This window comes from Lindgomyces ingoldianus, assembly GCF_010093535.1.
Source record: "Lindgomyces ingoldianus strain ATCC 200398 unplaced genomic scaffold BDR25scaffold_3, whole genome shotgun sequence".
Taxonomy (NCBI): domain Eukaryota; kingdom Fungi; phylum Ascomycota; class Dothideomycetes; order Pleosporales; family Lindgomycetaceae; genus Lindgomyces; species Lindgomyces ingoldianus.
In genome coordinates, this window is record NW_022985164.1 from 1,231,073 (window position 1) to 1,243,457 (window position 12,385).

A 12,385-nucleotide genomic window follows, 5' to 3' on the forward strand; every position below is an offset into this window, starting at 1 on the left:
ACCAGTTGCGGCAGCACCCATATCTTACGAGGTGTGAAGCCCTATCATGCGACACATCCCTAAGAAGCGGAAATTCTCTGGTGCATGCTAGTCCGTGGTGGATATAATAGAGATGAGTTGCTTGAGACAAAATAGCGTGCAAGCTGTCGAATATTTCCTAAATCGGACTAGTGTTCAGTGGTGATTCACGATTCTGGAGTCGATATTCTGGAGCATGAGCTGGCATAACGTAAATGGATGGATATCTCGCAACGAGATTCTCCCTACCTCTGAGTAGTTATTACTAGCCTTATTGTAACTACAGCGATCGAGCTCTAGGCACCTAAGCCTTTGGTAATGGGACGCGCTATTTCCGCCGAAGAAGGCATTGTTCGGGAGACCCAGGAACACCTTGAACGCCAACGGCGATAGCTGTAGTTCGCTTCATTAGTTGTGCACCGGTCTCAATGCCGTGCCAGGGTAACCTTCTGGCATAAGCGACGGGTTAAGGATAAAAATTAGAGGGGTACCCCTTCATAGTTGGTCTAGAGCCAGTCGCCAGTGCGACGGCGACTGAAGCTGCATCTCTCGGTGCTTTCGGAAGGCAGTTGACATCTGTCAAGTTCTAGGACTGCTCGCAAAATTCCACTGCACAATGAAGCAAAATTGAAGAAAATTGCAGCACGTAAGGACCCTCGCTTGGGCCCACAACACACGAGGAAAGCCCCTTCTCCTTGGGAATAGGTTTCCGGTCGGACATGCAAAAGCGTGGCACGGAGTGGGACCAAAATAGTTATGTCGCGTGTTCGCGTGGATTGAGGCTCAAGCACTTTAAGTACGCGCTGAGTTCGTGATCGTGACATCAATTTCGGGACAAGGAGAAGTGGTGGCTGGGAGCGAGATGCAGCCGGATGTCGGCTTTTAGCTGCAGCAAAGATCATGAAGAATCAGGGAAATGCCATGCAGGAGTTAATAGCGCTGGAACTGCGCTTTTTTGATCAATTGGCGTGCCGAAGCGTGGAGGACAATCGCGCTAGGTCGCCAGCGCGTCAAATGGTGGGCTAGCCAGCCCCAATGCCCAAGGCTTTGTGGTAGAGCACTGAAGGGCTGACCGAGAACGAATCATCGCGTTATGATGGACGGTTCGCAAGACGCTGATCCAAGATTTACCAGCTTAGACGTACCTGCTTGCTGCATGCATCTGATCAGAAGACGCGTGCTTTACAAATTAGAGACTGCAGCTGAGGCAGTCTAACCCTTCATTGTCGTTCACGTCCGAATCCTTACTCAAGATGATATGCATAAAAATTGATCTGTTACGAAAATGCTCTTCAATCCCAATCAGCAAGCCTGTGTCAGGTTGGAGGATGCTCCTCCGCCGTCAAAGCTCTGGTCACACCCTTTGCATGCAGCGGAAGTAATTTAAGACAGAGGTTTGCATCCTGTTTACGCTCTACCTGATTCCAGTAGGACGTTTAGGCGATATCCTCCCTGATAATGTTCTGCGGTAGGTGCAAATATGCTGGAGACTCTCATCGCGCCTGAATTAATAGACGCCAACCCCGCAAATATGGAAGGTATTGGCAAGGGAGGTCACTGATTCTTAAAATGCGGCGTGCCGCGGGATACGGAGACCCCCCAAACCCCCCGGGCTCGCCACATTGATCAGGCAATTACAATTTCGAGAAACCAGAATAGACGCGTTTGTGGAGACAAGAATACTCGACGTGCGAGATTACGATGTTAGAATCCAGCCACCCGTACAGGTCTGAAGCCTCGTAGCGAGAATTCGACTACCGAGCTAGATGGCGTGTTAAAAAAAAAATATGCCCAACAGCACGATGAATTCATCAATGTGTCGGCGTGTGATCCAAACCGTGGTTCCTGGGACAATCTGCAAGGGGAGCTCGACTGGATTACTCCGGTCAAGAGCTCTGGTACCGATGTAGGGTGATCAGCTTCGGCACAACGCAAGAGGTTTCCTTTATAGTATTTCACCATGCAGAAGGAACGCCAGCTTCGGCGAATTTAATACTTTTGCTGAGAGTGATAAACCTTCTTCCGTCCTGGTTTGTCGGCACAAAGCCGGGCACACGGGTAAGAGAACACATGTCCCCAAGCACAATTCAACCTTTTCATGAGGATCTGGAATCGTGGAAGCATGGAAGCGTGAGAGGGCGTTGTGTTCTCGTCTGTCCAACATGGGTTGACAGCAACACGAGCTCTTTTGATGTCTTCAGCCGTGCAGCTAAAAGGAGAAAGAGTGCTGAGGCGCTTAAGCAGCCTGTCACTGGCCATCGAGGATGACGATATTCAGGAGCATGTCACCATCTGGCACAGCTCCACGGACGACTTGGCGAGGGAGCCTGCCAGGGCAATCCAGGAAGCTTCCACAGGCATGGTCTTCCCGGGCTGGGGCGAGAGCGAAGCCTGAGCAGCGGCCACAATGCCTGAAGAGGGTCTTGGCGGAGTGGGAAAGCAAGATGTTTCGAACAGGGCGACGGGGGTAGATTGGATAGCGATCGTGGGTTCGAGCTGCAACCTTGTGTAGCTGCATGCGTTGGCTTCAGGCTGACCGGACTGCGTTGAGGGAGCTGATTCGAGCGGGCTTTGGCGAACATGACAGACCACTCAGGCCCTCTACCCCAAGTCCCCCCAGGCTCGCGGCAGCACTGGCACTTCAGGCATTCAGCCGTCCAGTGGACCGCCCGTGATGCGTTGCTCAAGGGTGGGAGGAGCAGTGGCCACGGCGACGTGTGTGGAAGTATTTGTGCGAGGCCTGTGAGGCCGGTAACGCCTGCGAGGGGGGAAAGCATGATGAGATTTGCGGGAGATACGGAGGTAAGACGCGTGCAATGGAGCGTGTTCCTGGCCGTCCGCTGCCAGATGCAACAAAAGCAAAAGCGCCATTCTGATCCACGACGCCGCACGACGCCGGCCCAGCTGCGCGCGGATTGGCCGTCGACGGCTGCCCAGTGCTGGTGTTCCTTGCTGAGTGCGCTCGCTGTAGCCCGCTTCGGGGTTAGCGGCGTCGCTCCATCTCGCTCCACCGCTCTGTTGCCAGGCGTTGCAACTCGCTGGTTGCTGGCCCGTCGTTTTCTCAAACCCAGCCTTGGCCCGTCTGAACATCTACACCTCCGTCCCTCCTCCTCGTCTCTCCTTCACTCTCCTCTCCTTCTCCCATCCGCCATACCCCTCAACGGTCGGAGCATTGAGTCCTGGATCTGATGGCGTGCTGACTCTGAAAGCGGCACCGTCTCTGTCCTTAAAACTCCCCTCTTGCTCCTCGGTCTCCCCCAAGCCGGCCGTCTCTCTTCACAGGACCACTCGAAGCGTACCAGACTCCTCTGTACCTTCAAGCTCCGTTCCCTCTCTCACCTCCCCTCTCACCGCCTCTCGACGCAGACGTGGAGACCCCAGAGCCGCTGCTCTCCCCGTCACCCCAGCTCCACACTGAGCCACCTCCCTCGACCTTCCTCAGGCCTGCCTCGTGCATCCTCCGATTAAGTGTTTTGCTTGTGTGATTGTGTGTGTCTGGTAAGTCGAGTTTCTTTTTCTGCCCGCTCTAGCATCTTTGCCTTCTCGAGGGTCTGCCTCACCATTGGCCTGCCAAAGACCACTTTCCCCTTTCCTCCCAAGCACCAAATCTGGAAGTGGCCATGACTTGAACGTATCTTGGACCGGTCCAATTCCTGGTAATCAAGCGTCACTACGACCATGTCGTTTATGATGGATCATGAGTCCGGAGGCAGGTAGGAAGAGTACAGGATATGGTGGGTTGGAAGGACATGCGGAGTTGTCGAAAATTCAAAACGAACGCGGAACGGGAGCAGAAGGGAAGCTGCATGCCGAACGCACATCGGATTGTATTTCATTCCAGCGACAATGTGGGTAGCCCATTCATTGTCGATCCGGACGTCCTCAATCACACGGATATGCCACGTCGCGTGCACGTCGAATTCACGTCGAATTCACGTCGAGTTTCCGCATATACCCTCCATGACCGCATCTTCATCTATCTCCCTATGATATGGCGCATACATCCTTCCGGGTGTGACAACGAATGCCACCTTATGAAAAGCGTGTCACCTTTTTCCGCCGCCATGCCTTGCGGAACCCCGTCTGCCATCCAGGGATGCCGACTTCATATTTCGCGGTTATCTAATTTAAAAGCCTATCAGCAAACGCATCCTCATTCCATCCAGATCTTGGAGCGTCGCTCGATCCAATCACCTCCCCGAGCAGCCAAGGTCGACTCACTTTACTTTTCCCACTGCCACACCAACACCGTTAGCCGCGGACTTCTCGTTTGCCTTCCTGCCCTTTGCACTTGGGCGTTCACTAATTTGTATCCCATAGTGTCCACTCGCTACACCTCAAGAAAACACGATCGGCTATATCCTGCACAGTCCCTAGCACCTTCAGTTCTTGAACGGCTGCATCTTAGGTGAGATTCAACAGCGTCTTTTGTGAACTGAACTGACTTTGTCCCTATTTAGATTGGTGAATCTTCCGATTAGGAGTTTCTACATTCCCAAGCCTTCCTTGGCGATCCACGTTCAGCCAACCGGCGGACTCGTTAATTCGTGCTCTGCTGCAAAGGAGTACTCCTTTCGAAGTGCTCATCCGCCAGGAAAATACTAGATCGCAATTCATTCCACACCCACTCCTGGATGCAACTTGCAAGGGGTTCCACCTTTTCGGCTTCTTCTATACCTCTCTTTTCGGTTCTTCCCGTAGCCAACATTCACTCTTTAAAGTAATAGTTTAATTCTTCAAAGGTATGGGCAATTCCCCAGAACCTTTCATGCACAATATTTTGCATCGACCAGGCAAAGCGAGTTACTAACGGGATGGCGTTGCAGGCTCTGTTGTTACACTTCCCTGCTTCTCAATTCTTTCGGAAAACACAGACCAGAGACCTTCCTTTTACCCTATCCAACTAATTACAGTCGTTGTACTTGTCGCCATTCAGGCTGCCACTCTCTAATTCCGCTCCCCTTTCGAGCCCTTCACTCTCTTCGGAACCAAGCTCGATCTTGGTTCTAAACCTGCATCCAGTCTATCCCGGAGAATTGACGTCCACTCTTTCGACGAACCCTCAATTACCATAACCGCCATGACCTACCAACAACAAACCCAAACCCGATATGGGCATTGTGACAGCTACTTTGTAGAGTCACACGATGACGGTATCTACGCCGCTCGCGCAGAGGCGAGAGAGCGTGCTCGAGCAATTGCAAGAATGCAACAACGAGCTCTTGCAGAAGAACTGTCAAGGATGACGAGCGAAGAATACCAAGAGGATATAATGGAACACATGGAACACATGGAAGTAAGTAGCCATATTGTCCAATACGGATAACTATGCATGCTAACGAATCTAGTCTCAAACAATTCCCGATGTCAACTCTATTGATATCCAAACTGAGATTCAATGGTTCATGCGCCCATACCTTCTTGACTTCCTTGTCGAAGCTCATGCTGCGTTCCAATTGCTTCCGGAGACTCTCTTCCTTGCGGTCAATCTTCTCGATCGGTACTGTTCACGTCGAGTCGTCTATAAGCGGCACTATCAATTGGTCGGATGTGCTGCTCTCCTCATTGCTGCCAAATATGGAGATAGAAAAGACCGAGTACCCACCGTTCGCGAGTTGAAGTCAATGTGTTGCTCGCTATACGACGACGAAATGTTCACTCAGATGGAGTGGCATGTGCTTCAGACCCTCAACTGGATCATCGGTCACCCGACCGTCGATGCTTTTCTACAACTCGCACTCTCAGAAGTTGCTTATGATCCAGAGGTCGAGCATATGACCTTATACATTGCCGAAATCGCTCTTTTCCACAAGGAGTTCGTATCTACGAGGCCCTCAATTCTCGCCCGATCTGCTCTTGCCCTTGCTCGATGCATCCTCTCCCGGACCCAGGCAAAGACCTCGGATTGGGCTGGTGCTTACGATCCTCAGACTGTTATGAGCTTGTCGAACCACTTGTATCAACCATCTGGGGTTCTATCTCGCAAATACTCTTCTATGCACTTGTCCAACGTGTCCACTACTGTTGATGAGTTTCTTCAACATCAGGCCCAGATTGCAAGGCGACAAGCAGCTCCCCCGACCCCGCCAGCAACCGTTGTCCTCGAAGAACAAAAGACAACATCAGAAGCTTATCTCGGACCTTCCACACCTCAGAAGTCCCATTACGGAGCCGTTATGCAACATGGATGTCTCACCCCGCCAATCACTCCCGAGAACGAACAATTTGGGCACGGTAACATGGCCAAGCCCCAAGCACTTCCTCACATGTACCCTTCCACGCCTACTCCCGATCATCCTTCGAATGTGCAACACCAGGCGCAATACTATCAGAACTCCTACCTCCATCCTCAGCGTACATAGTGACTTGATCAACCGGAATGGCGTTAACCGTCGGCGTAGTCCACCCGTAGCACACTTCCCAACCAAAAACCCCACAGAATCTTTCCATTTCGTTGTATCAAAAATCCCGTGTATGAGCGTCATAGCGTGGTCATTTCCCCGGCATTGCGAGCGTTTGTGTTTTATTTGCTGCGATATCAAAGAGTTCCCTGTCTTGTATTAAGCGATTTCCTTTGTTATTGCCCGACCCTAAAAAACTTTACGGTCTCTCATCCCAGCACCTCGGTGGAAAATAAGGTCAGTTTAGTGCATTTCCCCTCAGGCAGACCAAGTATGCCCGCTTTGGATATAGTATCCAACTAATTAGGGCCGACTTGCACTGCTTAAGGGGGCGAAAGGAGGGACAAGCAGTATAGGCTGAAATTGAATACGGAGATGTCTTTCACCGAGGCAGCAACCGCACAATCGAGCTCACTCGCCGACCGTTGTTTGCTTACGCGAGCGGAGATACCCTTCTGAATTCTCCCTTTTTTTTTTTCTCCGGCCTCTTTACTCCCCGGGGAATCGAGCCTTGGTAAGATGCGGAGGAAACTAGGAAAATAGCGTGGCATGGGCTAAGTAGGCTCAACAGATTGTCTTGACAGCGGGGCTGAAAAGGTCTATCACGAGCATTAGTTATAGAGAAAATGGAACTAAAAAAAGGAATAATTGGTGTTGCATGTTCGCATAAATCTCGGTCCATCTCTAGGTTTCACGTTGCGACATTTCTCCGTCTTCGCTGCGGTTTCATAGGCTCGCATTTCTTGCTGAGAGGATCAGGGCGAGTAAAACATGGTGCTCCTCTTAACATCTTTCTAACAGTCTGAACCTCACCCTGGCGGCTTGACAATGGTTTGTTTCACTTATGCGTCCGCGCCCCATCTACATCTTCGCGCTCCCTCTGCTTGACCTTTCAATGTACTTTCATCAAAATCAGCATACATAAAACAACACACGAGAACTCAGCATGGCTCCGGTGAGGGCATTTCACCACTCCAACAACTTCGAGATAAGCTGACAAGAATTAGGGACCATTCTCGCAGCCCAAACGTGCTGGTTACACACCACTTTCACCCTACACCGACGATGACAATGCTCTATCAAATAACCTCATCTGCCCTCGTTATGCTGACTCGGACCCAACGTCAGCACCGCCCTCACCTGCCTCTATCGAATCTTTTGACATACTTGACTCCGTTGCCTGGAGAAGGGGACACACATCCTACAAAGACCTTAGGAGCCAAGTCAAGCTTTACGATATCTTCTGCCTGAGATGGGGCAAGAAAAAGCCCGTGGTCATATTCTTCCTCGTACTGTTCCTAGTACTTGTGGCAGGCTGCTTCATAGGAGGCTTTTTCGTTGTGAGACACAAAATCGCAGGAACAACAGAAGCTTGTCTCAAACGAGAAGGCGGTGACAGGTGCAACGACCGCGCTTGGGCAAATTGTGTGGCGAGGAATGGGCTTGGGTATTGCGAGGGCGCCCTGGAGCCTTGATGAACCAATATTTCAAGGGTGAAATTGACTGTGAAGAAACTAGGCGCATTTTCAGAATTGGGACGGGGGCGTTCTGGCGTGGGATTTGCGAACACGGCAACACGCAGTCATCCTGACAAGGATGATCAGCTCTGAGGTTCTCAAATCTCCTGAGAAAAGGAGGTCTAAGTCAATGATTTAGCAAACTTCGAACGCGTGTAGATTGGATGTCATTTCTCGAACACCCTTCGGAAAGGCCCGGCTATCTGACTATGATGCGCTGGCAGGTGAATTCACAGGGTTGGCCTGGTAGTCAAGCTGTTAGTTGACGGACATGCAAAGATAAACGGCACCACAAACCGAAATAAGCGAGCATATAGATAACTAGATTTCAATGCGCTCTGGAGAACACCCGCCTTGTGACAACGCTGTTCAAAAGTCCGCCGTAACCATGAGGGCTGTGGCTAGGCTGTGGCTTGTGCCTCATGTGACAGTTTCGGATAAGATCGCAACCTCAGAAGCAGTAGCAGAAAACGTCGCAACACCTACCCATCGCCATCATTATGAAATTGCAACGCTGACAGTCCAACTAAACGGATAGAGTTGTTTACTATGTGATTCCTGAGTTAAACACTCTCCCCTGGACATTTCCCGGCGATCACCTGTGCTTTCCGTTCACTATGACCGACGACAATGAGAGCATCCAATATGTCCCGCCGTTAACAGTCTCTCTATCGCATTCATCATCTTTGTGTTCTAGAAGCCCATCTCCAACTCATATTCGTATCAAATCGTCTTCGTTATGGCCCCTCCTCCTTCTTCTCATCCTCGTCAATATGGCCAACAGCTTATACATCCTTCCTTTAAACCGAGTCGTTGAGATGCGACTCTGCCGCGAGCACTATGCACGATACGACCCGTCGCTACTGCAGCCCGATGGGTCGGTACCAGAGAAAATGTGCAAGGTTGACGAAGTGCAGAAGCAGCTTGCTTGGTTGCAAGGGATTATGGAGACCACATTCGTCGTTTGCGGTATGTGGAGACCCGTAAACACATACGTGCACACTCGGCTAAAGCTTTGGTTTCAAAGATTTCGTCGTCACAATTCCATTCAGCTTTATTGCTGAGCGGTTCGGTGTCAGGGTTGTTATTTGGTTGAATCTGATCCCGAGGATTTCTATGTCCGCCTGGGCTCTTGTTGTCGGTGCGTATCTGGCATTCCACTCCTGGGTATTAGCGTCTACCATGTTCCATGGTAGACTTGATTTGGGACAGAGGCCCCCTTTCCCCAGTCTTCCTTTTTCATTCTACCAAATGCTTAACCAGATCAAATTCCTCCAACCCACACTCAGCAGTTAGCGCCAAGATGCAGTAAAGAGTCATGGAAGAAGTTTGGAACTAAGATACGCCCAGGGAACTACTACCACACTCTCCCCACCAAAGCAATCATTGCTGGTCCCTTTCTGGCTATCCTCGGGGGTGAATGTGTCTTTTCTTCCACTATCTTTACACTCACTTCAGCTTTGGCGCGAGAATATGTTGAACGGTTAGCCTTAGTGCATATCACCCGAAGAAAAGTGACTAGCTAAGTACACACAGTGCTTCGTACTTCTCGTACATCAGCTCTATCTCATATGTCGTAGCCTTTATTGGCCCTTCTCTCGCCTCCTTCACAATGAGCCAGAACCTCTGGTTGCCGTTTTGGTTAAGCATATCACTACTCGTGGTTGCCGCACCAACTATTAAGATGCTTCCTGAAACAAAAAGACGCCCTTCGGCACCGACGACCCCCACCACCACTGCAGACCACGTCGCCGAGGCGGGCCCACTACTCGGCAAGCCTTCTCCGAGCCCAAGCAGATACTACAATGCGTTTGAAACAGGCCCAGGCGGGTTCCGAAGTATCTCGCATGCAGCTCGCAAGCTTGGGCGACTGATAGCAGGTCGTAAGAATTTCCAGGTTCTACTTGTCTCATTCTTTCTCACCGCCTTGGCAAGCTCGGATACCAAGCTCCTTGTCCAATATATATCTAAGCGGTACGAGTGGACGTTTGCGGAGGTAGGCTCTTTCCTCTCAAGGGGTCGTTAAAACGGTCGTCTCACCAGATCCTCCAGGCCGGTTACATGCTGTCAGCCAAGGCACTGGTCAACGTTACTCTACTCACAGTGGTTGTCCCACGAGTCATCAGAGCCTCGATGTCGTCGAGGACTGTCCGTGGGTCTGAGATTTGGCTAAACTACCTTGGAGCTGAAGCCAGCATAGCGATATCCGTAGTGGGCGTGCTCTGCGTCGCAGTTTCGTACAGATTCTGGATGCTAATGGCAGGTATGTCTTTACGATCTCAACCGTAACCCTCTGTCCTATTTAAATGCGAAAGCTAACCTTCCCCAGCGCTTATCATCTATGCTCTTGGCTCGGCTCTTCCCGTCTTCACCATGTCTCTAGTCAAGTCACCCCTAATTGCCTTGGTAGATTCCGACATCCAAGACTTTAGTATTGTCATGCTTACTAAAACTCTGGGATCTCTTGTCGGTGCACCTTTAATGGCTATTCTCTGGGTACAAGGCATCAAGAGTGGAGGCGCTGGCTTAGGATTGCCCTATTTCATGTCGGGTTCCATATACCTTGCCGCTGCCTTAGTAGTGACACGATTGAAGTTCTAGGCTTCTTCGAGGGATCCCATCTTGAGAAAATATGAGGGGATATCTGATCTCAGTGGTTGCCACAATTGATACATTACTTTTGCTGCAGCAATTTTAAACTAACAATTCGTTCGTGGCAACATCCCAATAGTTATACACACTCAAAGCTCTTCAGCTCATTCATATTCCCAAATCCACGATACCGTGACACCAAAGGATACCTACATATCTTTCTCCTCAACTGAACAGAAGCCAACGGCAGTGTCTGCCCCTTCAAGAACTCTAGAGTAATTCCATACTCAGCCCACGCGATCAGCATCTCAAAGGCATTAGATGTACGAGCTCCAGGTGTTGTACCGAATCCGTAGTGATCTACCCCAGGTACGAGGAATTAGCTGAAGAACTCGTCGGCTTGAGCGCTCTCACTCATAACGGCTCCCACTCGCTGGACGTAGAGCGTGCCACCTTGGGGGAAGATGGGTTGATAGGCTCCACCGTGCCAGACGAGAAAATTTCCCCCCGGAGTGTTGAAGCCGTGATAGATTAGGATTCGCATTGTTAAGCAAGTCGTCGTACATAGCCTAGGATTGGGAGAAGAATATGATCAGCTCCTTTGACTCTATGCTCGTGGTCCGGTAGCCTGGATCCCACTTGACGAAATATCGTGTCCAAGTATCAGGGACGAAGGATGTGAATCCAATGCGAGTTCCATTTACCGCAGTAGTATTGGCCAGACTGTCAAGAGGTGCCCCGATCGGTATCCCGTACCAAAGCTGCCTTCCACCTGTCTCTGGCCTAGTGTAGATTTTTCTCGACAATAGACGCGATTTGAGGAGTTCTACCTACCTCCTTCCTAGAAATTTTGAGCTTTCCGATGACGGAGAAGGAGGAAATCGCACTTTTCCGGCTCGTTGATAACTCCGTCTTTCACCTCGTCAATCTCACCACACACTAAAATGGCAGCTGCGACTACCGCATTTAGCTCATCTGGCGATGGGTACACTCCCACCTCTTTCATCACAACTTGCGACCAAAGCTCTGCTATAACGTAGGTTGGCCAGTAAATCCATGGCGCACCTGCTAGAATCCCGTCAAGCAACTCCTGATACTGCTGCGCGGCAACTTAGCCCTGTCTCCCGTCGGCCGAGCACCCATTCCAATAACTCACAGACCGTTTGCCATAGAAAGACTCAGTGACTGCTTTCCCAATGACTGTCATTTCCCTTACCGATCTCGATGCAAAATTTGTCAACACCCCTAAATTCACTTCCCCGTTCTCTTTCAAACCACAGGATTCCGGGCTCCATGGATTCGCAGAAACACCAATGTCAATACTAGCAGCTGCAAACCCTCCAGCAACGGCAGGGCCGAGAGTAAGCGGGCCATGGCTAGCAGCCTATCCGTTACCGCTAAGGCTTACGAAGCGGCCGTTCCAATTTTGGAGAGGTATCTAGACTTGAATGGTGACGGTATCTTTGGGCTGATGCGTGAGGATTACGGTAATTGCGCATATCATAGGGACAGAGGCTGGGGAGAGGAGGAGAGGGGTAACGGCGGGGATGGTGAACGGGAGCATTGAGATGCCAGAGGGCGAAAGGATGGTGGCTTCTGCAATGGGTGGCACTGTTATATCAGAACAAGAGTGGGGTTTGAGGGTTTGTTTGGAGAGGGGCAGACGTGAGGTTACTCAGGAGGACTGAGATGAAAAGAGAAGCGACGAACATAGTCATCCTTGCAGCCCAGCCTGGAGAAAGAGATTGTTGGTAATTAAATCTGATGAGAGACTTCAGAAGTTCAGATATACTTATCCCTTTTTATACCAGCCAACATGGCTCCAGGCGTTCAGCTTCCACCCCTCTTTCACCAAGC

General features: G+C 50.6%; 5 protein-coding genes across 5 annotated transcripts; 4 read left to right on the plus strand and 1 right to left on the minus strand.

The window, feature by feature from the left end:
- Positions 1 to 3,521: 3,521 nt before the first annotated feature.
- Positions 3,522 to 4,903, plus strand: BDR25DRAFT_66094 (uncharacterized protein). Its single transcript, XM_033698891.1, has 3 exons — positions 3,522 to 4,426; positions 4,479 to 4,760; positions 4,845 to 4,903. The coding sequence occupies exons 1-2, from the start codon at positions 3,750 to 3,752 to the stop codon at positions 4,621 to 4,623; spliced, it is 822 nt and encodes a 273-aa protein (XP_033553288.1). The 5' UTR covers positions 3,522 to 3,749; the 3' UTR covers positions 4,624 to 4,760; positions 4,845 to 4,903.
- BDR25DRAFT_66095 (uncharacterized protein) lies at positions 4,904 to 6,616 on the plus strand. The gene is made up of 2 exons (XM_033698892.1): positions 4,904 to 5,314; positions 5,367 to 6,616. Exons 1-2 carry the CDS (start codon positions 5,099 to 5,101, stop codon positions 6,378 to 6,380), a joined length of 1,230 nt encoding a protein of 409 aa, XP_033553289.1. The 5' UTR covers positions 4,904 to 5,098; the 3' UTR covers positions 6,381 to 6,616.
- A 724-nt stretch (positions 6,617 to 7,340) lies between these two features.
- BDR25DRAFT_277578 (uncharacterized protein) lies at positions 7,341 to 8,021 on the plus strand. The gene is made up of 2 exons (XM_033687623.1): positions 7,341 to 7,374; positions 7,427 to 8,021. The coding sequence occupies exons 1-2, from the start codon at positions 7,366 to 7,368 to the stop codon at positions 7,892 to 7,894; spliced, it is 477 nt and encodes a 158-aa protein (XP_033553290.1). The 5' UTR covers positions 7,341 to 7,365; the 3' UTR covers positions 7,895 to 8,021.
- A 532-nt stretch (positions 8,022 to 8,553) lies between these two features.
- BDR25DRAFT_277581 (uncharacterized protein) lies at positions 8,554 to 10,537 on the plus strand (the record flags this gene model as incomplete). The annotated part of the gene is made up of 6 exons (XM_033687624.1): positions 8,554 to 8,905; positions 8,964 to 9,077; positions 9,287 to 9,419; positions 9,473 to 9,932; positions 9,989 to 10,199; positions 10,266 to 10,537. 6 exons carry the CDS (start codon positions 8,554 to 8,556, stop codon positions 10,535 to 10,537), a joined length of 1,542 nt encoding a protein of 513 aa, XP_033553291.1.
- A 130-nt stretch (positions 10,538 to 10,667) lies between these two features.
- On the minus strand, positions 10,668 to 12,246 carry BDR25DRAFT_321905 (uncharacterized protein; the record flags this gene model as incomplete). Its single annotated transcript, XM_033692000.1, has 7 exons — positions 10,668 to 10,888; positions 10,943 to 11,097; positions 11,135 to 11,326; positions 11,416 to 11,627; positions 11,685 to 11,912; positions 11,973 to 12,139; positions 12,204 to 12,246. 7 exons carry the CDS (start codon positions 12,244 to 12,246, stop codon positions 10,668 to 10,670), a joined length of 1,218 nt encoding a protein of 405 aa, XP_033553292.1.
- Positions 12,247 to 12,385: the final 139 nt, after the last annotated feature.